The 25,112-nt window shown below is 40.6% G+C and overlaps 1 protein-coding gene across 4 annotated transcripts in view; it reads left to right on the top strand.

Moving 5' to 3' along the window:
- SLC18B1 (solute carrier family 18 member B1) overlaps positions 1 to 24,520 on the top strand; it is a 34,269-nt gene extending 9,749 nt beyond the window's left edge. For 2 of the 4 annotated variants that reach the window (XM_034418832.3, XM_034418834.3), the window contains exons 4-14: positions 1,060 to 1,133; positions 1,586 to 1,733; positions 7,081 to 7,237; positions 8,939 to 9,075; positions 11,137 to 11,238; positions 12,022 to 12,113; positions 13,844 to 13,939; positions 17,093 to 17,167; positions 22,917 to 23,010; positions 23,091 to 23,140; positions 24,098 to 24,520. In XM_034418832.3, the coding sequence (XP_034274723.1) occupies positions 1,060 to 1,133; positions 1,586 to 1,733; positions 7,081 to 7,237; positions 8,939 to 9,075; positions 11,137 to 11,238; positions 12,022 to 12,113; positions 13,844 to 13,939; positions 17,093 to 17,167; positions 22,917 to 23,010; positions 23,091 to 23,140; positions 24,098 to 24,161 (1,089 nt within the window). In that variant the 3' untranslated portion in view covers positions 24,162 to 24,520. The remainder of the gene's footprint in view (positions 1 to 1,059; positions 1,134 to 1,585; positions 1,734 to 7,080; positions 7,238 to 8,938; positions 9,076 to 11,136; positions 11,239 to 12,021; positions 12,114 to 13,843; positions 13,940 to 17,092; positions 17,168 to 22,916; positions 23,011 to 23,090; positions 23,141 to 24,097) is intronic. The other 2 variants (XM_087887140.1, XM_087887149.1) reach the window with 1 other exon arrangement.
- Positions 24,521 to 25,112: the final 592 nt, after the last annotated feature.

Here is a 25,112-nt window from a genome sequence, read left to right as displayed (position 1 = left end):
TCCCAGTTGTCCATATTTTCAATTTAAAAGGCTAGGATTTTTAAATTTGTTCTTTTCATTTACATATACTTCAGGTTTCAAAGTCCCTATAATATCCTTTTTTTTAAAATGTCCAATTCAAATATTCACTTGAGCCAACACAATTTCAATCTTTATCCTTCACGTCTGTTTAATCTTGGTTCAGCTGCATGAATATGTACTCCCACGTCTCTTTCTGCCAGCAGATGTCTTTCTCCGATTCACAAATCTTCTAGTAACAATGTATCCATTTTGTAATCCACAAAAACGCTTACTTTCTCTTTTCCAAATTAAATCCTTTTGTTATTTAAAAAATGCTTTTCTGCCTCCTTTTTCCTTGTCTTATATTTTTTTTCTTTCGAAATCCAATTTTAAGTCCAGGTGGAAGATTTCTTTTAGGGCTTTAGGTTTGGTTTTAAAGTTCCTCTTTTTCCCCCCCTCTACTTAAGTTCCTCTGTGCCAATTAGCCGCCAATTTATCGCTGGGATTTCTTTAAGCTATTAAAAGTTTTTTTTCCTTTTTACCTGTGAGTTGGCCAATTACTCACCCGGCAACAAAGCTCTGTTCAGAACTCCACTCCTGCACATCTCTTAGTCTGGTTACCCCATAATGGCCGCCTCCCCCACCACCGGGTCAAAGAGCTGCGTCTGACTGTTTGAGGAACTTGTCTGTTCCTCTTTGGTCTTCTGAGGCACCTCTTTCTCTCCCCGTCCCTACAAGACGGTTCTGGTCCGAAGACTTCCCGACAGTGGTTTGTCTGCCTGGGTTTTCGTGAAGCTCAATAGAGCTTCACTATTTCCCAGCCAGTGTCACTGCGAAATGGCTGCGACATGGAGGAAACTTCCGGTTTCCTCCATGTCATTAATGTATGAACTGTTAGTAAAGAACAGTTTATTGCACTAGTTTACTTCATCACTGTATAAAACTAGGTTGATTTGTATAATGTTACAAATGTAGCTATGTAGCTATGTCAATATATCATTTGTTTTTGAAATATAAGAAAATTTCCAAAACAAGCATTTATTTTTTAATAATTTACAGCTTGTACAAATTGGAGCAAAATTCATGTTTATTGCTGGTATGTTTGTCTCGGGATGTGTCACAATTCTCTTTGGGTGAGTATAGATATCTGTTTTATGCAGCATTTTTTCCTAAAAGTTTCACTTTGTTGTTGTGGGTATTTTATTTTAGCATATGTATCTACTTTCTTTTTTCTTTTATTAACCAGACTCGCTGATTGAAAGGATGGGTAATCTCTGGAGTTCATTGTTATAATTCCTTTGAAAAAAATTAGGTTTTTTTTTTCTCCATTCCTTTTGATATTAGGCTGTAAACCCCAGGCAATTATCTTGACCCTGATAAATTTAGCAGGAAGAAATGTTTGTTAATACTTCTATGATCTGGAACATTGCTGAAAATACAAATTACTTTTATTTTATTCTGCAGTAGAATACTGCTAAACCAGTCCATATACTGCAACTTTAACATCTGTCCAAATAACATCTGTTATTAAAGCAGGATTCTCTGCTTTAAGAGACAGAGTGATTCATTATATCTTTCTCTTTAGATTTTTGGACAAAGCACCTGATGGGCCAATATTCATAGGGCTGTGTTTTTTAGTCCGAGCAATGGATGCCATTGGTTTTGCTGCTGCAGCGACAGCCTCATTTTCTATTCTCATAAATGCTTTCCCACAAAATGTAGCTACAGTTATGGTATGTATGAAGCCAATCAAAACCATGTAACATGGGATCATTTTTGGGAACAGAGCCGGTGAATGGCTATTTAAGACTAATGTCCATGTAGTGTATATCTAATAACATTTAAAATATAATGTATAATTTGCTTATATACTTTGGCAAAGAAGAGCAACTAAGATGATTAAGGGCCTGAAGACAAAAATATATGAAGTATGGTTGTACGAATTGGGTATGGCCAGTGTAGAGAAAAGAAGGACTAGGGATAACATGATAGCAATATTCCAATATTTGAGGGGCTGCCACAAAGAAGAGGAGGTCAACTTATTTTCTAAAGCACCAAAAGGCAAGACAAAAAACAATAGATGGAAACTAATTAAGGAGAGAAGCAACCTGGAATTAAGGAGAAACTTCATAACAGTGAGGACAATTAACCAGTGGAGCAGCCTGCCTTCAGAAGTTGTAGGTGTTTCATCACTGGAGGTTTTAAGAAAAGACTGGACAGCCAGCTATCTGAAATCATATAGGGTCTCCTGCTTCAGCAAGGGATTGGACTAGAAGATCTTCAAGGTCCCTTCCAGGTCTAATCTGATTGATTAATTGATTGATTGGATCTATGGATGACTGTTATAAGAATGAGCATCTCTTTTCTAAAAAAATCTAAAAGCTCCACATCAGGGATGACAAATTTGCGTCATCGCGGTGGCATCACATGATGTATCGTGACTTTTTTCCCCCTTCGCTAAACTGGGTGTGAGCATGGCCAGCACGTGACGCATCTGGCCTGCGGGCCGCAAGTTTGACAGCCTTGCTCCACACCCCAGCAAATATAGTATTTCCATCTTAATATACAACAAAAGAACACAGTCCTTTTCTTGAAAGCTACCCTGACTCTTTCACTTTTTTGTCTCTCCTTTTCCTGTGCTTTTATTTAATCCTCAGTCTGACCCCTATTTTGTAATTTCACCCCAATCAAGAAATAGAGGATGCTTAATTCCAACTTTGTAACGTACTTTAACCAGTAGAATGTGAGAAGAAAAACATAGTATCTACACATATATTTTGAGGTAATTGACTCTGTCTTCCCTTGCCTATTTCCTGCAGTCATAATAGGCTGTTGACTAATATAGCTAGATGCAGGAGTGGGCTGCTGAGGGTTCGCGGGGGTTCGGGAGAACCTCTAGCTAAGATTCTGTGCAGTTTGGAGAACCCCCAAATCCCACTCCTGGCTGGCCCTGCCCACCCTGCCCCGCCCCTCCCAGAAGTCCCCACATGGCCTGTTTTGGATGCAGGTAAGTGCAGGGCACGTACAGAGGCTCAGGGAGAGCAAAAAACAGGCCTACTGGAAGTTTGGGAAGAAGCCCTCCAGAGGGCCTTCAGAGCCTGGGGAGGCCGTTTTCACCTTCCTGGAAGCTCAAGGAAAGCCTCCAGAGCCCGGGGAGGGCAAAAACGCCCGCCTGTCACCGTGGTACAGGAGGCCAACTAGGCCATGCCCACTATGGCCATGCTCACCCAGCAACCGGGCAGAGAACTCCTTGCTAAAATTTTTGAAGCCCACCTCTGGCTTGATGCAAAGAAATTGATTCTCTCCTCCTTCATCTATCTAAGATACTGTATGAGGTCTTTGCTGAAAAGAAATTAACTTGTGGCTTCTCCCACAAAACATTTAAGAAAGAGGGTAAATTAGGCTTTGTGGTTCAACAGTGAAGAATTTTCTCTTTCTACATCGGTTGCCAGAAATCAGATGCCTCACATAGCCATAAAAGCTCATATAGAGGGGGAGAGACTGGAAGCCATCTAACTGTGACTTGATACCTCTGTCATGCATTCATAGAAAGGCTGTAATACGCTGAACTCCCTTGAGAAAAAGTTTATCCAGAAAAAATGAATTTATGAGCCTATGCAATTTTGATTTTCTATGGATAACCTAATTAAACCAAAGGGCAGTTCTGTTCTTTTATAAGCTAGCTTTTAAATTGAGTGCGGATGAATTTCAATCACAGCAAAAGGAATGAAATAATATGCATTCTTTTTGAGCACAAAGAGCACTACTTATGCCAAGAAAAATATGTTTTTGTTTAAGATAATGCACTATTGCGAACTTTTGGAGTAACAAGAAATTCAGCAGACAATAGGGTTTAGGAAATTGGTTACCAAAATAACAGGGAGGAAGAGTAATAAGAGTATTGCAAGTTTCAAGGAGCTGGTGAAGAGACTAAAGAATTAAACTCCCTCTACAATGAAACCTCTCTGGACATCTGATAAGCTCACAAAAGCTTAGGCCTTTTAATACGATCAATTAGTTGAAAAAGATGTTATCAAGATGACTCCTCAGTAAATTTACTTATTCTTACTTTTGTTTAATAACAAGTAGTTGTTTCATTTTATAGATTTTTCCTTGCTTCTGGTGAAATTCCTTCTGTTTTCATGGTTTTAATGAACCCTATCATCCAGAGCCTACAGCTAATACAAAATGCAGCAATCTTAAATAGTAATGGGCATTTAGAATATAGAATCATAGGGATCTTGGCTATTCAATGCCTGCCCAAGGCAGGAGCTCTATACCATCCTGGTTAAGTGGTTGTCCAGTTTATTTTTGAAAACCTTGAGTGATGGAGCACCCACAATTCTAGGAAGCAAGATATTCCATTGATTGTTTTCAGTGTCAGAAAGTTTTTTCTTACTTCTGGGTTGGATGTGACAAGCTTCCACCCATTACTTCTTGTCCTGCCCTCTTGTGCTTCCGAGAATAAGTCAATCCCCTCTTCTCTTTGACAATCCCTCAAATATTGGAAGACAGTTATCATGTCCTCCCAGTTCTTCTCTTTGGTAGGCTAGACATATCTAGTTCCCACAAACATTCATCATACAATTTAGTCTTCATATCCTATATCAGTGATGGTTAACCTTTTTGGTGCTGAGTGCCCAATGCGCAAGCGTGCACGTGCGAATGCACGTGCATGTGCCCCAACCCCCAAAATGCAATGTGAGCAACTCCCATGGATGTGCCCTGCGCATGCACCTCCCGCACCCTGTTTTGGCTTCCCAGGTTGGTGCAGATGGCTTTACAGGCCCAAAACGGGGCGCGGGGGGCCCTTACGTGGTGTCCCTGAACCCCATTTTGGTTTCCAGGTTGGTGAGGGCAGCAGAAATGGAGGAGAAAGGTAGAGTGTGCTGGGAAGGGAACCTGCGGAGATCGGGGAAGGCCCTGCCCCCCGCACACGCATGGCAGAGACCTGAAGACAAGCTGGTTGGTGTGAGGCGCGCATGCATGCGCGGTGGAGCTAGGCTGGGGCAACGGCTGGCGTGCCCGCAGACAGGGCTCTGCATGCCACCTGTGGCACATGTGCCATAGGTTCACCATCACGGTCCTATATCATCCTTGTTGCACACTTTCTAGGGTTTCAGCAACTTTTTTATATTGTGGTGACCAGTATATAGTATTCCAAGTACTAAAAAAATGTAGTATGCCAATATATCACTGAGCTGCATAGGCTGCTAGTCAGTTTCCAGGAGCAATTCAAGATGCTAGTTGTTATCTATAAAGACCTTTCTGGCATCAAGCCTAGATACCTGTGGGACTGCCAACTGTTTCTCCCCACCTATCATGTTCCAGCAAAGAATGTATATTCCAGATCCCTTTTATTAAACATTGATACCTTATGGATTCGAGGTAGTGTGTCTTCTCTGTGGCAGCCTCCACGCTCTGGAACAACATCCCCTCAGAGATAAAACAGCACCTTCTCTCTTGGGGTTCCAGAAAGCTCATGAGACCTGGCTTTGCTGTCAGGACTGAGATTAATGTGTTTTTGGGAGTCCTGGTCTAGTGTGTTATCATTATGATTATTTTGGTCCAGGCTGCCTGTGGTGCTGTATGTTTTTAAACGCTTGCAATGTTTTTGTGTTTGTAAGCAGTCCAGAATCTATGAGAGTGGGCAGCTATAATGATTTTAATAATACCAGTAGTAATACTAATAGTAACAAAAGGATCCTTTGCTTGCTGATTGTTTCTATTTTATTCTATTTTTATTCCACACTTCAGAAAAGTACTCTTTAAGGATCCTGGAAAGAATGTTTTAATACATCAAACACTTGCACTTAAGCATTAAGTGCTAAACAAACAGAAACATTTTAGAGCTTAAAATGACAATAGAGAGCCACTCAGAGTAAAATCAGTAACATAATGTAAAGCAACAAGCAGAGGAAGAAGAAGAAAAAAATCAGCTCATTATTAATTAAATAGGGATTTGTTAATGAATACACTATTTGAAAATGATTAAAAAAAACCCTTAAATTATATGTATATTTCTCTAAAGTGAATGATCCTGTACTTTTGCCAGCTTCTTGGATGACCTTAATAGGTAACAATTCAGAATAATCTCTGTAAGTAATCTAGGAGGCCAGAAAAGTTAACTGAACTATAATTTTTTAAATAATCTTTCTTGCCCCTTCAAGTCAGCAAGTCAGCAAGAGCCTTGGTGGCCCAGCAGACTAAAGTGCTGTTAAATAGCACCAGCTGCTTGCAATTACTGCAAGTTCAAATCTCACCAGGCTCAAGGTTGACTCAGCCTTCCATCCTTTCGAGGTAGATAAAATGAGGACCCAGTTTATGGGGGCAATAAGCTGACTTTGTATATATATAAAAAAAACACTGCTTAGGGCCCCCCCGAAAGCCCTACTAAGCAGGTATATAGAAAAGTATGAAGGCTATTGCTTAACACATTGTAAGCTGCCCTGAGTCTCCGGAGAAGGGCGGCATATAAATTGAACCAATAAATGAATGAATGAATGACTGCGTGGACTAGTTCCTGCAGTTTTTTTGGCAAAGTTTCAGAATGATTTGCCGTTGACTCTTTCCTGGGGCTGAGAGAGTGTGACTGGCCCAAAGTCATCCAGCTGGCTTTGTGCTTAAAGTGGGACTAGAATTTACAGTCTCATGAATTCTAGCTTGGTGCCTTAATCACTAGACCAAAGTGGCATATCCCAGGCTTAATTAAGGTGCAGGACTAAACTAAAACGCAGTTCACTTTACTTCACTGGAAAGGTTTTCAGTGATGTGTCCTGAAAAGCCATAGAAGGCTGGTGAAGCTGTTGTTTTAAAATGGCACAGCAAGTCAGTGAATCAGGATGCCATTTTGTTTTGCGGAATTTTAATCAGTCACAATAATGACCGGCTTTTTAAAAACGTGCCAGCAATTATTTGTAGTGGGGTTCTGTGCACCTCTTACATACAAGAAACCACATGCAGTCCACTCTTATAGCACTCTTGTTAATAAATGATAGTTATTCACCCAGCCCGTGGGTTTCTTCTGGTGCCAAAAGTCCATCCTTTCTGACTGCACTGCTGTTTCTTCTTTCTTTTTAGGGCATTCTTGAAATTTTTACCGGATTGGGATTAGTGTTGGGTCCTCCAATTGGTGGCTTTTTGTACCAGAGTTTTGGCTATGAAATCCCTTTCATTGCACTTGGAAGTGTAATGCTGCTCATGATGCCTCTGAATATGTTCATCTTGCCAAATTATAGTAGGTGGAGGTTTTATTGCCTTCCTTATTACAACTGGGAAAAGGAAAGGGAACATAATATTTGTGCTGTTTAACTCAATTAATGAAGTTTCTTTCTTTGAAATTGAGCCCAAAATTTATGTTGTAAAGTGAGAAATTTGTTAAGTGAGTTTTGTTCCTTTCTGCAGTTTTCCTTTCTTTCTTCCTTTCTTCCCAATTTCTTAAGTGAGTCACTGCAGTTATTAAATAACATGGTGGTTAAATGAATCTGCTTTCCCCATTGGCTTTGCTTGTCACATGATCACAAAAGGGGATCACATGGCCCCGGGACACTGCAACCATCATAACCAGTTGCCAAGCATCCAACTCTTGATCACATGACTGTGAGGATGCTGCAACGGTCATAAGTGTGAAAAACGGTTGTAAGTCACTTTTTTCAGTGCTGTTGTAACTTTGAACTGTCACTAAGTGAACTGTTGTAAGTCGAGGACTACCTGTAATCCTCAATTTATTACCACAATTGAGCTCAATATTTTTGTTACTAAGCAAGATGGTTGTTAAGTGAGTTTTGCCCCATTTTATGACCTTTTTGCCACGTTCGATAAGCAAACCGCTGCAGTTGTTAAGTGAATCTTGTGGTCATTCAGCAAATCTTGAAAGCAGTTTCAACTTCTCTTAGGATTGCCTGCTGCCATATGAACTCAGGAAAAGACGGCCCTCCCGAGATCCATTTTCGCTGGCAGAGTGTTGCAGGAGGCCATCGCAGCTGAAAACAGAGCTTGCAAGGACTGCAGGCGGCACTCCCCAGCCGCATTTTCCCTGGCAGAGGGTTGCAGGAGTCTGTCACAGCCGAAATAGTGCTTAGGAGCCTGTTTTCGTTGGCAGAGTGCTCCGGCCATCACAGGCGCCCCTGATATGAGTGATGTAGAGCTGGCCACACCCACCCCGGCTCCCCACAGTCAAACTTTGATGCAGCGCTCAATGAAATTGAGTTTGACACATCTACTCTGAAGCATGCCAGAGCTCTGCTGCAATGGCTGTATATATTTGCCAAAATATTTTTTGTCTTAAATGGCAATCTCTCCTCATATGCCTCAGGGAAAGCTTAGAAAGTAATGAAAAACAAGAGAGATGATGATAGCACAATAAAAAAAAAAATATTGTGGTATTTTACATGGGTGTATTCTGCAGGAACGTGTAGTAAATATAATTTTCTATAGAAAATTAATTGTAGCGGCATTATTGCTAATGGAAGCTGTTGGCCTTTCTGATGAACAAGTTCGGCAGGTTCTTTTAGCATTTAAAATGCATAGAAATGGGCTGGGTTGAAGGTGATATCAGGGCAAGAACTGTATTTGGGCGTGATAACTTCTAACTGTATTATCATTCATATCCATTCATATGCTAGACATTACTGCTGCTTTTTTATACATGGTGTACAGGATGCTACCTTCTGCCTTATTAATCCTGCTTATAACTGATATTTTAAATGATTCATATTCTTGTTTATAAGGAAAATGCTTGATAAATACAATTTGTGTGTCAGCCTATGTCAGCCTGGTTAGATATTAACAGGGAAAGGCTATTTCTTCTTCTTTATCTGAATTCAGGACTGTAGACTTAGGGCAAGGACTAGTATCTTTTAATGTGTAAAATATTTAATGTGTAAAAGATTAGCTACTATAATAATTAATTTTATATTCTATGCTTTTCCAATTTCAGATTCAATTCCTAAGAAAGATTCGTTCTTGAAGCTTATTGTTCTACCAAAAGTTGCAATCCTTTGTCTAAATATATTTGGACTAAGTTCAAGTATAGCTTTTCTGGATCCTACAATGTCTTTATTTGTCTTGGAAAAAGTAGGTACATTTTGGAAGAAAAAAAATCTTTTAGCTACATCCTATCCATTCTGAAAGAACTCATCAAGCTTAATAGATTTGATCAAAGATTTATAAATCATGGGTGTATAACACATATTAGCTGTTTGTTTTAACCTTTCAAATGGTTGCTACATTTCTAGGTGTCTCTTCCTACATTGTAATTCTAATTAGCAGTGCCAAAGGGTCATATGGGCTCCAAAATATAAATAAGTTCATGCCTCAGAAATTATAACCTGTCAAACTCAAGGCCCATGGGCTGGATTTGGCCTATGGGGTGTTTAGATCTGGCCCGCGGGGCTGCCCCAGAAACAGCGAAAGACCAACCCATGTGCCTCTGCTAGCAAAAATGGTAGTTTTCGCTGGCAGAGGGCTTCAGGAGGTCGTTGCAGCCAAAAATGGAGCTTGGGCGCCAGAGGTGGGTTTCAGTAGGTTTTGACCAGTTCTGGAGAACCGGTAGCGGAGATTTTGAGTAGTTCGGAGAACCGGTAGTAAAAATTCTGACGGTCCTGCCCCCATCTATTCTCTGCCTCCCGAATCCCAGCTGATCGGGAGGAAATGGGGATTTTGCAGTAACCTTCCCCTGGAATGGGTTGGGAATGGAGATTTTACAGTATCCGTCCCCTGCCACGCCCACCAAGCCACACCCACAGAACCGGTAGTAAAATTTTTTGAAACCCACCACTGTTGGGCGCCCGTTTTGCTGGCAAAGCACTCGGGCCACCACAGGGACCCCGACACGAGTGACGTTGAACTGACCATACCTACCTTGGCATGCTCACCCTGGTCCCTCAAGGTCAAACACAACCTTGATGCGGCCCTTAATGAAATCAGGTTTGACACCCCTGCTTTAAAACAACATAAGGAAAACATTACTAACATGAAATATATCTGATGTGATTCATCTTCAGCCACGTGGTCAAAGCAGGTAGTCCTTGACTTAAGACCACAATTGAGACCAGAATTTCCATTACTAAGCAAAGCAGTTGTTAAGTGACCCAAGTCTAATTTTACGACACTTCTTCTGATGGTTGTTAAGTGAATCACTGCAGCTGTTAAGTTAGTAATACGATTGTTTAATGAATCTGGTTTCTCCATTGACTTTGCTTATGAGAAGGAAACGAAAGGCTGTCAGATGGCCCAGAGTCACTGCAACCGTCTTAAATATGAATCAGTTGCCAAGCATCTAAATTCTGATCATGTGATCGTGGGGATGCCGCAATCATTGTAAGTGTGAAAAATGGTCGTAAGTGTGAAAACCAGTCATAAGTCACTTTTTTCAATGCCGTTGTAACTTTGAATGGTCACTCAATGAACTGTTGTCAGTTGAGATCTACGTGTATTGAATTAATATTGTATTCTGTTTTTATGCCCTAACAAGAATATTGGTTTTCTTTCTATAGTTTAAATTGCCAATAGGATTGCCTGCTGCCACATGATCTCAGGAAAAGATGGGATTGTTTTAAAGAACTGCAGACAGGTGCTACATTTGTGTACACTTTGAAGCAGGGGTGTCAAAGTCAAGGCCGGGGGGCGGATCCGGCCTGTGGGATGTTTAGATCTGGCCCGCGGGGCTGTCCTGGAAACAATGAAGTACCGGCTCACAGTGCCTCTGCCAGCGAAAATGGAGCTCGGGAGAGCTGTGTGCAGCCCTCCCGAGATCTCTTTTCACTGGCAGAGGGTTGCAGGAGGCCATGACAGCTGAAAACAGAGCTTGCAAGGGCTGTAGGCGGCATTCCCCAGCTCCATTTTCCCTGGCAGAGAGTTGCAGGAGTCTATCACAGCCGAAATAGCGCTTAGGAGCCTGTTTTCGTTGGCAGAGCACTCTGGCCATCCCAGGCGCCCCCGATATGAGCGATGCTGAGCTGGCCACACCCACCCAGGCCCCCAAGTATGAAAACCAGTCATAAGTCACTTTTTTCAATGCGTTGTAACTTTGAACGGTCACTCAATGAACTGTTGTCAGTTAAGGACTACCTGCACTGAATTAATATTGTATTCTATTTTTATGTCCTAACAAGAATATTGGTTTTCTTTCTATAGTTTAAATTGCCAGCAGGATACGTAGGATTGGTTTTTCTGGCCCTAGCGCTCCCTTATTCCTTATCTTCACCACTTCTTGGTTTTCTAAGTGATAAAAAGCCGGTGAGTACAAGATCTTACCCCATCCTTATTTCAATTTTTAAACTTCTTTAGATTTGCCAGTTGTGATTATCCAGTATTGGTGTTTAGGTTTGACATGCTTCAGAAGCCAAATAATAGAAATCCTTGTGTTGACATTGGATCTTACCAAATCCCATAGATCAGCTATGAAGACGTGTTTCTGCCTAATGAGTTTCCTCAGCCAAGAAATGGTAAGAAATAGTAATACAATATATTCATAATGTGTGGAAGAACTGTAGAGCTGGTTTGTCACTGCCATCCAATCAAAGAGTCCCATCTCTGATTTGATAGATGTGATGAAACTTGTGTTTGTGAGCAACTTGTGAGCAAAAAGATCACCAATAGCATGGCTCTCGGTAACTTGGAAAGCCATTGCCCATGATAGCACGTAGATCCATGTTCATAGTGGTACGTTTTACATTTTAGCAGGCAGGAGGACTCCTATTTGAAAACAGACAAGTTGAATCTTAATTTTTGGAAGAACCAGTTTGCTCGTGCAACACTTTCATTGGGAGAAAGAGAAGAAGTGTTCCCTAGTCACCCTTTGCTCTTGAAAAAGTAACCTCTTTCATAGGATTGGTTACATCTTCTAAAAAGAACGTGAAGATGAATGTTAGGTTCTGGTTGAACTGAATACATGAAATGATCTAATGTGAAATTTCTCAGTTATTTCACTTTATTCCCTATTGGTTGAATTAATGCATTCAATTGATTCAAATATGTTTTTTTTTTATGAGAATCAAATTCTTTGTCTATCTCTTACAGAGGTTAAGGAAGTGGCTACTAATCATTGGAGCTTTTCTGACCACATTATGCTATATTTTCTTAGGGCCAGCTCCCATCTTGCATATTGAAAGGTAAGATATACTTCACTAACTTCTACACTGACAATTTTCCTGGTCTGAAGCAGGGGTAGGATTTCAAAACCCGTCGCTAACGGTTCTCTTGTGGGCATGCGCCCCCATGTGCAAAAGTGGGTGGGTGGAGCCTCCCACCACTGCCACTACCAGTTTGCCCGATTTGGGGTGAACCGGTAGCAACCCACCACTTTTCATTAAGTCAATAAGGAAACGGCTGTGTATTAACTAATAATATCAAATTTTTGTACCCCAATAAATGAACTCTGCTGCCTAGCTTAGTATTCTTTTTAATGTTTTCTTCAGCCTGTGGATAGAATAACAGCTGTACAATTCTATTTTTCCTTGTCTGTGAATGGGAAGGCTTAGAGACATTTCCTGCTTCTCATCCTTACCCCTACAGCGCATAGTGACTAGAACATCCTCTCATCTGGATCACTAATCTCTAAGCTCTGTTCCGGCTACTGTTATTGCTGATGTTCCAGTTGCATATTGGTTAGGAGTCAGGACATTTTTCTGACATGCAGAGGGTCACTGGCTTAAAACTTAGCAAAATCACCCTTCCCTTCCTTTTCCTTCCCTGGTTTATAACAACTCCCCATGTCCAATTTGGTGCAGCAAACTCACTGTGGCCAACTCCCCATGGCCAACTCATCATGGGACAACTTGCCTTAGGAGAAGAGTTACACTAATATCAGAGAAACAGTGGAATAGAATCATCATCATGCCAAAGGAAGGATCAAATGATAACCATTAAAATAATGATTTATGTTAAATAAATAAATTGAATTATTGAATTCTCCTGCAGCACGTTGTACCATGGCGGGCTGGCCATGGTGAATTATCACATGGCAAGTTAGCTGCAGCGAGTTGGCCATGGGCAAATTGGCCATGGCAAGTTGGCTGCGGCAAGTTGTCCCTTCCCTTCCCTTCTGTTCCTGGTATTTTGGGAACTGGAATGAAACTCTCATCTTGGATGACATGGGAAATAATGAAAAGTTGCACCAGTGACTTTGTTTAAAAAAAGCCCAAGACTAAGAAATGTAGCTCAGAAAAAGAAAAAAAATAACTGAAAAGAAAATGCCTGCTCTAAGTTTTGAATCAGTGAATTTCTGTATGTCAGCCAGAACTATGCTATTGAAAGGCTATTTTTATCAGTATCTGCATCAGACATTATTGATCCAAATCTGGAAAAAATGCAAGAAAGGATTATTTTATTTATTTAAAACTTGGTTGTTGTATCTGCATGCATGTGTATTTTGATACTTTAATGCTGTATTTAGCTTAACTTTAATTAAATATATGCTTATGAGTGCATACAATTGTCAATTATTTTCCAGGCATGAAACATTGGGAGGGACCAACAGTAAGGGAATTGCTCAATGGAGGGCTTCTGTTCTGTAGCTGGGAATCTTAATCGAAGCCTTAATTGGCAGATCTTCACTGAAGTGACCCAGAGTTTAGGCAGAATATTTTTAAAATGGCTTAAAATCCTGGTAGCGCCATCATGAAACCTGAATGGTTTAACATAGCAGTCCCCGACTAACAGAAAGGAGCTATGTGTAGTGTTATTGCAGCCAGTGAGAATGACACTTAAGAGATAAAGAAGTGGTGGACTCTAAATCTCTAAGGTCACTGTCAGTTGGGTGGCCTTTTAATGGCAGGTGGCAGAGAGATACCATGAATTACAGCTGAAATGAAGCATTGTGTTTGTGCTTTTGATTTTGCAGTCAGCTTTGGCTTTTCATTCTGATGTTGGTCCTGAATGGTTTTGCTCTTGCAATGACTGCTATCCCAATCTACCCTGAAGCAATCAATTGTGCATAGTAAGTGATCTTCTCTTCATATTTATGCTCAAAGACTAGAATAATTATCTACAGTTGTATACACTCTTTCCTCCCCTCCCTCCCCACTTTCCATTCAGTCATGCCTGACTCTTGGAGACTGCTTGAACGAGTCCTTGCAGTTTTCTTGGCAAGGTTTTTCAAAAGTGGTTTGCTGTTGTTTCCTTCCTAAGGCTGTGCTGAGGCAGTAAAAATTTAATTTAATTTAATTAATTCAATTTATATGCCACCTTTCTCCAAAGACTCAGGGCGGCTTACAGTGCATTTAAAAAACCATTATAAAAACATTAAAACATTAAAACCCATTCACACCATTCATGGCCGGATCTCACACGATCACAACAGCGAGATCAATGGTCCCAAGCCTGTCGGAATAGCCAGGTCTTCACTGCTTTTTGGAAGGCCAATAGGGTGGGGGTGGTCCGGACCTCAGGAGGTAACTGGTTCCAGAGAGCTGGGGCAGCCACAGAGAAGGCCCTTCCCCGCGGGCCCGCCAGCCGGCATTATTTAGCTGACGGGATCCGCAGGAGACCAACTCTGTGGGATCTTACCGGTTGCTGGGAGCTATGTGGTAGGAGGCGGTCTCGAAGATAACCTTGCTCTGAGTCATGTAGGGTTATGCACATGATTAGTCCCAAAACCCCTTTTTTTAATTTCAACGGCTGTGAATTATGTTCATTCACAGCCCGTAATGAGTCACAATTAGTTTGTAAAGAGTCCGACAGAACTCTGCCACAGTCCTTCAGGATAAGGCTGATAAGCACCCACCTTTATCTCCATTGACACGCTGCCAAAGACCTAATTGGCAATTAGCTTTGCAAGGCCACACAGAGCACAGAGTCAAAATGGAGCTTCAGAATTTAAACCAACCAAAACGAAGAAAGTTGTTTCCTGCAAAGGCTCACGTGCCTTTGCTCCTCCTTTATATCTTATGGGAGGGGCCAATCATCTCCAAGCCCTACTCCCGAGTCGTCTCTTTTGTCTTAACTGTTCTTGCCTTCGCATGCACGCACTGGGAACAGGCTCCCCCTGTTCCTCTGCCTCGCTGATGTCCAACTCTAGAGGCTCCGGAGGCAGCCCATAACTCCTAGATGGCCCTGGCCCCTTCTCTGCCTCTGAAGTAGAGACCTTGTCCAAGCCTTCCCCAGACTCCAGGACTGGCCCATGTTCCTCCCCAACCTCCTCACTGTCTGACTTTGCTGCCAGCTCCTCAACAGAGGATTTTGTTGTGGACCACAACAAAAGCTGAGAGAAAGTGACTAGCCCAAGATCACCTAGCTGGCTTTTTGCCTCAGATTGGGATTAGAACTCCAGTCTCCCAGTTTCAAACCTGATGCCTTAACAACTACATCAAATTGCTAGGATTTCTTTAAAGACAGAGATAGTTATTAAACCAAATTATGGTTTGGCTTCTGCCTCTGTTTAGAAAAACCTTTTCTTCTCTCTCTCTTTCTCTCTCTCTCTCTTTCCCCCTGCCCTGGATAATGACCTGCCTTGCTTATTAAAGGTAAATCCATGGCTTCCATTTAACATACTAGCACAAGACAACATCATGCTGCTCAGCAATAATATAAGGAAATGTCTGCATACCATTGATCCGTGGACCAGTGTGTTGTACATATTTGGTTAATCCCCATTTATTCAATAAACTGGAATAAACATCCCAATCAGTATTCAAATCCCATTGCTACTGGTTTGCTCGTGGGTGTGAGCGCGCTTGTGTGTGCGCCACTTCTGCAGATGCACAGAAGCTTCTGCGCAGAGACGTCTGGGCAGGTGGGCAGAACCTCCCGCTGCTGCCGCTACCGGTTCGCCCAATCCGGGGTGAACTGGTAGCAACCCATCACTGATCCCAATCTATGGCCACATGTGGCCCCCGAGTGCTCTGTTTCTGTCTCTCTTTCTCGCTTGGTGACCCCATTTATGATAGCTGAAACCTAATGGCAGTTTCATGATGTTTGAATTGGTAAACACATGAAAACATGAGGGCCCAGATTCTGGGGGCAATAAGCTGACTTTGTATAAAATATACAAAAGTATGAAGGCTATTGCTTAACGCATTGTAAGCCGCCCTGAGTCTTCGGAGTCGGGCGGCATATAAGTCAAATTTTTAAAAAAAAGTAATGTAAAAAAAGCCACATCAATCTAAACAAAGTATATCCCCCATCTTCACAAACTGCCATCCCATATATCTGAAACAATCCTTGACTATCATTAAGAAGATTAAGTGTGGCCCTTGGCCAAACCCAGAAATAATCATGATTAAGCCAACACAGTCCTAGGCTGCATTAACAGAGGGATAGAATCAAGATCACGTGAAGTGTTAATACCACTTTATAATGCCTTGGTAAGGTCACACTTGGAATACTGCATCCAGTTTTGGTCACCATGATGTAAAAAAGATGTTGAGATTCTAGAAAGAGTGCAGAGAAGAGCAACAAGGATGATTAGGGCACTGGAGACTAAAACATATAAAGGACGGTTGCTGGAATTGGGTATGTCTAGTTTAATGAAAAGAGAACCGGTTGTTAAATTATTTGAATCCCACCACTGACTAGGGGTGACATGATAGCAGTGTTCCAATATTTCAGGGGCTGCCAAAAGAAGAGGGAGTTAAGCTATTCTCTGAAGCACCTGAGGGCAGGACAAGAAACTAATCAAGGAGAGAAGCAGCCTAGAACTAATAAGAAATTTCCTGACAGTTAGAACAATTAATCAGTGGAACGATTTGCCTCCAGAAGTTGTGAATGCTCCACTGGAAGTTTTTAAGAAGAAATTGGACAACCGTTTGTCTGAAATGGTAAAGAGTTTCCTGATGAGCAGGGGATTGGACTAGAAGACCTCCAACATCCCTTGCAACTCTGTTATTCTATTCTAAGCAAACCATGGCAGAGTTCAGTGTGTGAGCCAAATCACTGAAAAGATTTTAAATGCTGAATATATTATACTGAAGAGAAAGATAACCCTTGATATTCTTCTTTTCTACATTTAAGGACAAACCATTCTGTTACAGATGTTGCTGCTCTGGGACTATATAATTATTTTTGTGATGATTACCTTTTAAAATGTTTTGTAGTTGTAAATGAAAATATCATCGCTGGAAATAATTCTGGGTTTCTGCCTTTCCTTCTGCAGTGAGAATGGATTTGAGGAAGGATTAAGCTTATTAGGACTGGTGTCTGGACTCTTCGGTGCATTATGGGCACTTGGGTATGTAACCATTCATAAAAAACCTATACAATTCATGATCAGAAATACAACTGTTGCCTAAACATTATGTAGACTTTTGAACAGCATTATCAAGTACAAAATAACTTCTTAAGAGTTGGGGAGAAATACATAAAAGCCAATAACGCTTCAGGAAATAGGACAATAGCATCTGGGGAGAAGAGCCAATCAGTGGTGGTGGGGGGATTTCACACTGATAAATGCAGCACCCAAATCAAACTCTACCCATAATCTGTCTGCACCATGATAGTGCTACTATCATTCTATCATCAAGATGCTATATTGGTGCTTTATGAGCAATAGAATGTGTAGTCGGCCTTCATCTATTAAAACATGATACTTGAGGTTTACAAAATGGCACAGAAAATTATTATTGCTTCAAGCAATGATACTACTTTTGTTAGCTACTAGCCTGTGATGCTTGCTCAGGCACATTGTATGCAATCTTTGGCATAACAATCATGGATATTAACGAGAGATGACTCTGAAACATTGCGCCTTAAATTTTCCAACATATGATGTCTCCCAATATCTGTATCCTCCATAAGTGTTGAGTGATCCATGCAGGATTTTTCCAGAAGTATAGAAGGTTGAACTGCACAAAGACGCCAAAGCACTATACACTGGTTCTAAGGGGCAGCTGATTTTCTTGGATCTATAGATCACAATCGTGGTCATTTTGCTCTCTTTTGGATCTCATTGTATTATTAAGCAGGCCCTACTTTTGCACTGAAAGCTGGTTATAGGCTTTGCTAAAGAACAGATATCAATCACAGTGTTTCCTTCAGAAGCCAGTATTTTCTATGTGATGGGAAGAAAAGTAATACAAATTGAAAGTTTTCTGATTATTGATTTGGGATTTGTTGTCCTAACGCAAAAAATAAAACTAGCTGTTCCCTCTTGAAAACAAACATAACATTTAAAAGCAAACTAATAGGCAGCAAACTAATATACAGTAATTATTAATGCTAGCTGCAATTATTAAGATTAATGGTTTAATGTCATTTTTATTCCCAATGGAAAAAAAAGACAAGAATAATAAAGTTATGTGAACAGATAAAGAAGGCTTTTAAAAAAAATGTTTAGAAAGTCATATGCACTGAACATATTTTACAGCTGCCAAAAATTTCTTCCTCCTAGAAATGGACATTGAGAATGATTCATTCAGTCATGAGCACATCTCAAAGCTTCTATTTCTTTCTTTTTTTAAAAAAATTATTAAACAGTTTTTTTAAAAAACAAAAAAGAAATTTTTACAATTTTCTTCTTTTCAACAATTTCGCATCAGTAAACATTTCTTACATATCCATTTTTCTCCCTTACTTCAATTTGCCATTTATACATATAGTTCTTATATTGATTTATATACATAAAGATAACAGTGTACTCAATAGCGATCATACATTCTGTGTCCATTCCATTTCCACACGCATGTTACTGCATTTCAACTCCTATATCTTCCTCATTTACTCTTTCCTTGCCTTTTATCCCTCTCCTCTAACCATTCATATCATTTCTCCCACACCATATAATATTCTGTTTCCTCCTTTTGTTGTATTTCTTTTGTAAGTTTGTCCATCTCTGCACACTCCAAAACTTTTCTAATCAAATTTGCTTCTGTTAGCATATTATTATTTTTCCAATTTTGTGCATATATTATTCTTGCCGCTGTTGTAATATGTATAATTAAATACTGTATTTTTTTATCATAAGTCCCTGGAAGTATTCCTAATAAAAATATTTCTGGCTTCATCTCTATACGCTGTCTGGTTATCTCTTCTAACTGTATTCTAATTTTAGTCCAAAGCTTCTATTTCTTAATTGCCTGGAAGATTTGGGATTTATTTGTTTATTTGGTTTTTACCCCACCTTTATTATTTTATAAGTAACTCAAGGCAGCAAACGTCCGTAATACTTTTTCATTCTCTTATTTGTGAGGTGGGTTGGTCTGTGAGACAGTGAGTGACTGGACCCAAAGTCACCCAGCCGACTTTCAGCTTTGAGGCAGGACTAAAATTTACAGTCTCCTGGTTTTTAGGCTAGCACTTTAAGCTCCTGTGCCAAATTGGCATATATGGGAGAGCTAGCTACACATAATGGCTCTTAAGGGTATGTTCATAAATCCAGCCCCTCTCTGTCTTTTCTTAAAGCACAGATATCTTTTTCCAAGTTTCTATATGATGCTGAGAAAAGGTTTAGCAGCCTTAAAAGTTGCATGTAATTATTTGATTCATTAAAACAGCAGCAATCTCTGTTTCAGGAAGCCTCAACAAAGATGCGCTATAATGAATAAGAGAAATACTCTACGTAGGCAGGTTCAAAGGACTTCCTCCAAACCATTTTTAAAGCATGCAGCAATTTAATAGCTTACCTTAATTTAATGTACCTAAATTATTTACTGTTAGGCAACAGAGACCGATAGAATTCTGACATGTCCTACATAATAGGATTTCCCATTATGGTTAATCGTTGCTGAAGTTCAGATAGCTCTAATAAATATTGTACTTTATGCCTCATTCATTTCTAATCAGTGTATTAAAGAATCTATGTCCAGCAATGGTTACTGAGAAAGAACCAAAGATGAGAAGGAAAGAAAGAAGAAGGGCACCAATAGAGAACCAGAGAGAGAATGTTAAAGGTGCATTTGGATATACAGTTTATAAAGCTAGCACATGTTACAGAATCATGGTTTATCAAATCAGAAACAATATACTGACAAATACATACTGGTTTTTCTACCAGTTGGAGAAGCTTCAGGAATCAGGGAAAAAAGAAAACCAGAGGAAAAGGTTTAGAGCAGGAGTGTCAAACTCAATTTCATTGAGGGCCGCATCAGGGTTGTGTTTGACTTCAGGGGGCCAGATGTTGGCCAGCTCAACATCACTCGTGTCGGGGATGCCTATGGTGGCCCGAGTGCTCTACCAAGAGAAAACAGGCTCCCAAGGTCTGTTTTCGGCTGCAACAGCATCCTGCAACCCTCTGCCAATAAAAACAGAGCTTGGGACGGTCATCTACAATCCTCCCAAGCTCCATTTTTGCTGGCAGAGGGACCGCAGGCCAGTCCTTCACTGTTTTCAGGGTAGCCCTGCGGGCTAGATCTGGCCCCCGGGCCTTGAGTTTGACACCCCTGGTTCAGAGTTACATGTACATAAAGTTGGAAGTTTTGGTCTGTTGTTTCCAATAAATCGGAGTCTGAAACCATAGTTTGGAGTTGTCTATTTCTGCTTTATTGGAGAGCAACACATCTATAATCGGTATCAATAATAATTAAGAGTTTTCTTCCTGAAGAATTCCTGAAGCTATTCCTATTGGTGGGAAAAGTCAAGTAGGATCAGATGGATCAAGCACACCTCAACTGCTTATTTGTGAAATGGGGCAAAATGGCCCATTGAAACAAGTGGTAAGTCAGGACTATTAAAAAACTGTCACTTGTGAAGTCACACATCTCACGCACCCTTTCCTGATAGGTGCCACATCCCTATGTGCCCTCCCTGATTCCCGTGTGTACCCCGCACTACCCTGACCTGCACAGTACCTCTTGCACATCTTGCGCATTTCTATGAAACTGCTGCACGCCCTTGCGTGCATCCCCATTTATGCTGGGGATGATGCATGACAATGTGCAAGAGGGCCACACACGGGTCAGGAGGGTAAGTGGGGTGTGAGCGGGTGTGCAAGAATCACCATGAGGGTCAGGAGACAGCATAAGCCTTGGTGGCACAGTGGTTAGAATGCAGTACAGCAGGCTAACTCTGCCGACTGCCAACTGTTCGATCCTGACCAGCTCAAGGTTGACTCAGCCTTCCATCTTTCTGAGGTTGGTAAAATGATGACACAGATTGTTGGGGGAAATACGCTGACTCTGCAAACCACTTAGGGCTGTAAAGCACTGTGAAGTGGTATATAAATTTAAGTGCTATTGATATGAGGGTGCACATGGGTGCACAAGAGACACCTGGTGGAGAATGCAGGCGGGGTGGGGGGCACAAGAGGTGCTGTGCAGGTTGGGGAGGATTCAAGTGTGTCTGGAAGGGTATGGAGAAGGTGCAGCAAGTGTGTGAGTGGGGTGAGTTAAGTAAGGAAATATATATGAAATGATAACCCAACAGATACAGGTTGCCTAGTCTTTATGTATAGATACAGAAGAAAGTACTTTTTGTTATGTTTCTCTAGAAAAACAGCATGTGGCTTGACAGTTGCTTCTGTCGGTTGGGGTGGTTAAATTTGGCTTCAATGTTTCTTAATGCCAATTACATGCACTTATTTTGGATATTGAGCTTGATATACACAGTGTACTAAAAATCAATTATAATATGTTCCATTATTTTTCTTTAAAGAAAATGTTATTGTAATTTAAAACATTCAAACTATCAATTGAGCAAGGAATTGTTTAGAAATAACTGGCAACTAATTCAGATTTTTAATGTAACGTATACAATAAAAAGTCTGTGGGGCCTGGCGTTTGGTACATCTTGTATAGTTGTTTTGTACTTTGTAGTGGAACTAGGAACCTGGCCAGGAGGGGTCTCTTGGGAATCCTGAGTAATCTACAAACACACCTACTATCTTTCTCAAGTAAGAGGCAGGGGATGGGATTCTCAAGGGAAACAAAATTAGGAATCTATTTCTGTAGAGTCTTGGCTAATGGCCTTAGGGAGAAGCAAGAACCTTAAAGGAACAGATTTTATCTGATTGAGCCTAGGAATTCAGGTATTCCCTGAGATTTGGAACAAGCAAATTAAAGTTGCCAGGTCAGATTTTTTTTTTCTTTTCTTTTCAATGTGGTTTACTTAATTTGGATTAACTGTATGTGCATTCTTGGCCTATCTCTTAGTCTGTTCAGGCTGTTTACAGATTAATGATGGTTACCTTTGCTACGTACTGTATCAACCTCACATAAATGTTGCATCTCAAGTATTTTGCTATCTTTCTTAAGATAAAAGCATTTATTCTTTTTCATTCCAGGATAGCAATAGCACTAGCAACAGCACTTAGACTTCATAGCGCTTTATAGCCCTCGCTAAGCCATTTACAGAGTCAGCATATTGCCCCCAACAATCTGGGTCCTCATTTTAATGACCTCGGAAGGATGGAAGGCTGAGTCAACCTTGAGCCAGTCAGGGTTGAACTCCTGGCAGTGAGCTGATTTAGCATGCAATACTGCATTCTAACCACTGCACCTAATGGAATTTGGATGAAGTTTGTCCTTAGCAACCTGCAGTCTGAAACTATTCGGGTAACCTTGGTTCAAAGGGCAAAACTGGAGCCATTTATTTAAAAGCTTATTTCTGGGGAAGGTTCAAAGGTCTAGGTTTCAGAAGAGGGTAGCAGAACAGATGATGGCAGAATAGCTACCTGCCAAAAAGGATGTCAGGTTTCCAAGTGATGAAACCCACTCAAAAAAAGAAATAGGCAAAGTCCATCTATTCCCTCCTCCCATCTTAAGGATGTGGCGAGCCTGAAAAACTCCCTTACAAAACAGAGAGAGAGAGAAGAAATAAATGAGTATAATATAAAGCTAACTAAAATGGCTACACATAAGTCAATTTTGGGTTTGACAATGGATTTGTTTTACCTGTGGAATAGCCATACCCATGATTGGGAGCGTGGAATTCCCATAAGGCAGTTTGTGTAGATGTTGATTACCTCAATCAACATTTCCCGATCTTACATATTTTTAGATCTATGATAAATTTGGTATGTATGGTTTTCTTTGTTTGTTTGTTTGCAGGTCTTTTGTAGGTCCAACTTTAGGTGGCTTCTTAAACGAGAAACTGGGTTTTGAATGGTCTGCAGCCATACAAGGAGGATTTACATTGTTAAGTGTATGTACACTAACATGGTTTATTCATTCTTTTATTACATCTAAATGTCACAAATATACTAATAATTGCTTTCTCTGAAGGGACTAGCAACTGCAATTTATTATACCTATGAAGCCATACAAAGGAAGAGGTACAGTGAAATTTTATACTTTTTCTTAAAATTTGATGAAAGGAGGAGACTGCTTCGTTATTGATTCTCACTTAGATAACAAAAAAAAATAATGCTAATTTTTGTTAGATCTTCTGTGTTTTTCCTGAATTAATTGGCACACCAGAAGCCATTGCAGCTCCCAAAGCAATGGTGTTAGATGTGCTAACTAACTGGCACCAATAACTGCCCATGCCACCTCTCTCTGCACCAGTTGAAGTTTCCAAATACTCTTCAAGGACAGTCCCATATAAAGCTATTTGCAATAGTCAATCTGGAGATCACAAAGACATGAGTGGCTGTGAATAGGGCCCCTCAGTCCATGAACGGGTGCAATTGATGCACAACCCGAAGTTGTGCAAAGGTCTTTCCTAGCCACACCTGCCACCTGCTCTTGGAGCAGAGCTGCAAATCCAGGAAGACCTCCAGATTATGCACAGGTTTGAGGTACCACCTCATACAAAGCCAAATATGAACGGGTCCTAAGGAGGAGGTCCAAAAACCCAGAGCCACTCAGTCCGGGGCCGCGCATGTGCACTTGCTTTGCTTGCACGCACACTCTTCTGTGCATGCGCAGAAGCATTTTGATGACATCGGGGTTGGTGGGCTGGCCCTCCCACCAGTTTTACTACCAGTTCTATAGAACAGGTGCGAACCGGGGGCAACCCATCACTGGTCCAGATAATCCACTTCTTCCAGAGTCCTCTGAAGCTGCCACATAGCCACCTTCTCTACAGCAGTGCTCTTTTCTGGGTTTCCCACATGAATCAGACAAATATATTTGTTTTTACAGCCAGTTTCCACAGTGTAATACAATTTATTTTTTGGTTTATGCAAAATAATATGCCCAATTATGAGAAAAGTGTGCTTATATTGCCTCTTTGTCTTTGTAGTGTCCCAATATGCTGAGAACATTTTTTTTCTTTTCATTTTGCATAGGTCCCGTCCTGGAATTCATCTTGGTTCAGAGCAAGAGAGGACTCTTTTATTGAATGGAACTTAATGGGATGTTTTTTTCTCATTGCCAGTTTAAATCTAACTTCATTTGCAAATTTAAGAGCATAATGTGCAAAAGACCAAACAAATGTCATGAAGTGTAGTTCTTTCAAAATCCCCCTTCACAATTTTTGGATTATAAAAGATTAGCCTTTAATTAGACAATAACATGCCATTTTATCATTAGAAAAGCCATTCCAAATTTAGCCTTTTTTCATGTCTATAGTGGTCTTGAAAACGTTGCACTGGAAAAGACTGTCAAAGAGATTTACAGGGTAAAAGCAGCTTGCACAAAAGGTGACTTTTATACTTTGATATAGGGATACGCACAAAGAATGCAAACTAATAAAGTATTATTTCAAATGATCCTACTTTGGTTTGGTCTGTTTACTGGACGTTGATATGGAACTGCATTCTGTACATGCATTTGTATCATTTCCCTTTTTTAGACACTTTCTGAAAGTCAATATCAAGACAGAAGAAACAGAACGCATGCATACCAAAGCGCATAGAGTCAAAGAACTCAACGTACATTTAAAGCTCAGACGTCCAAAAGTGCAGCAAATGTTTGACGTGAAGTGCATATTTAAGTCACAGTCTTTGGCTTGCAAAATCCTGCTACTTCTGTGTGTCAGCGCCATAGAGCACATTTAGCTTATTTGAAGAGGGGTGCAAATGGCCCTGTTAATCAGAGGCATGTGCAGCACTGTAGGTGCTTGAAGCCCCTTCCTCCATCATTATGTCCTTTCACAGTCATTAATTGTGGGGGGGGTGCGTGGGGCATTATAGTGTGAAATTCAATGAATTAATCTACTCCAATATCCATTAACTGAATGTCCAGTATCCATTACTGGACATGTTTGAGAAGATAAGCAGTAAAGGCAAGCTTTGTTTCAAAATGAAATGCTTGTGATTTTCGGTGTGTGTGTGTGTGTGTGATCTATTAGACATCCCGTTG

The sequence above is a fragment of the Pantherophis guttatus genome, chromosome 1, assembly GCF_059756535.1.
Source record: "Pantherophis guttatus breed Tessera chromosome 1, ASM5975653v1, whole genome shotgun sequence".
In the NCBI taxonomy this organism is placed as follows: Eukaryota; Metazoa; Chordata; class Lepidosauria; order Squamata; family Colubridae; genus Pantherophis; species Pantherophis guttatus.
Note: the sequence above shows the minus strand (reverse complement) of the source record. Positions and strands in the feature narration are given on the sequence as shown.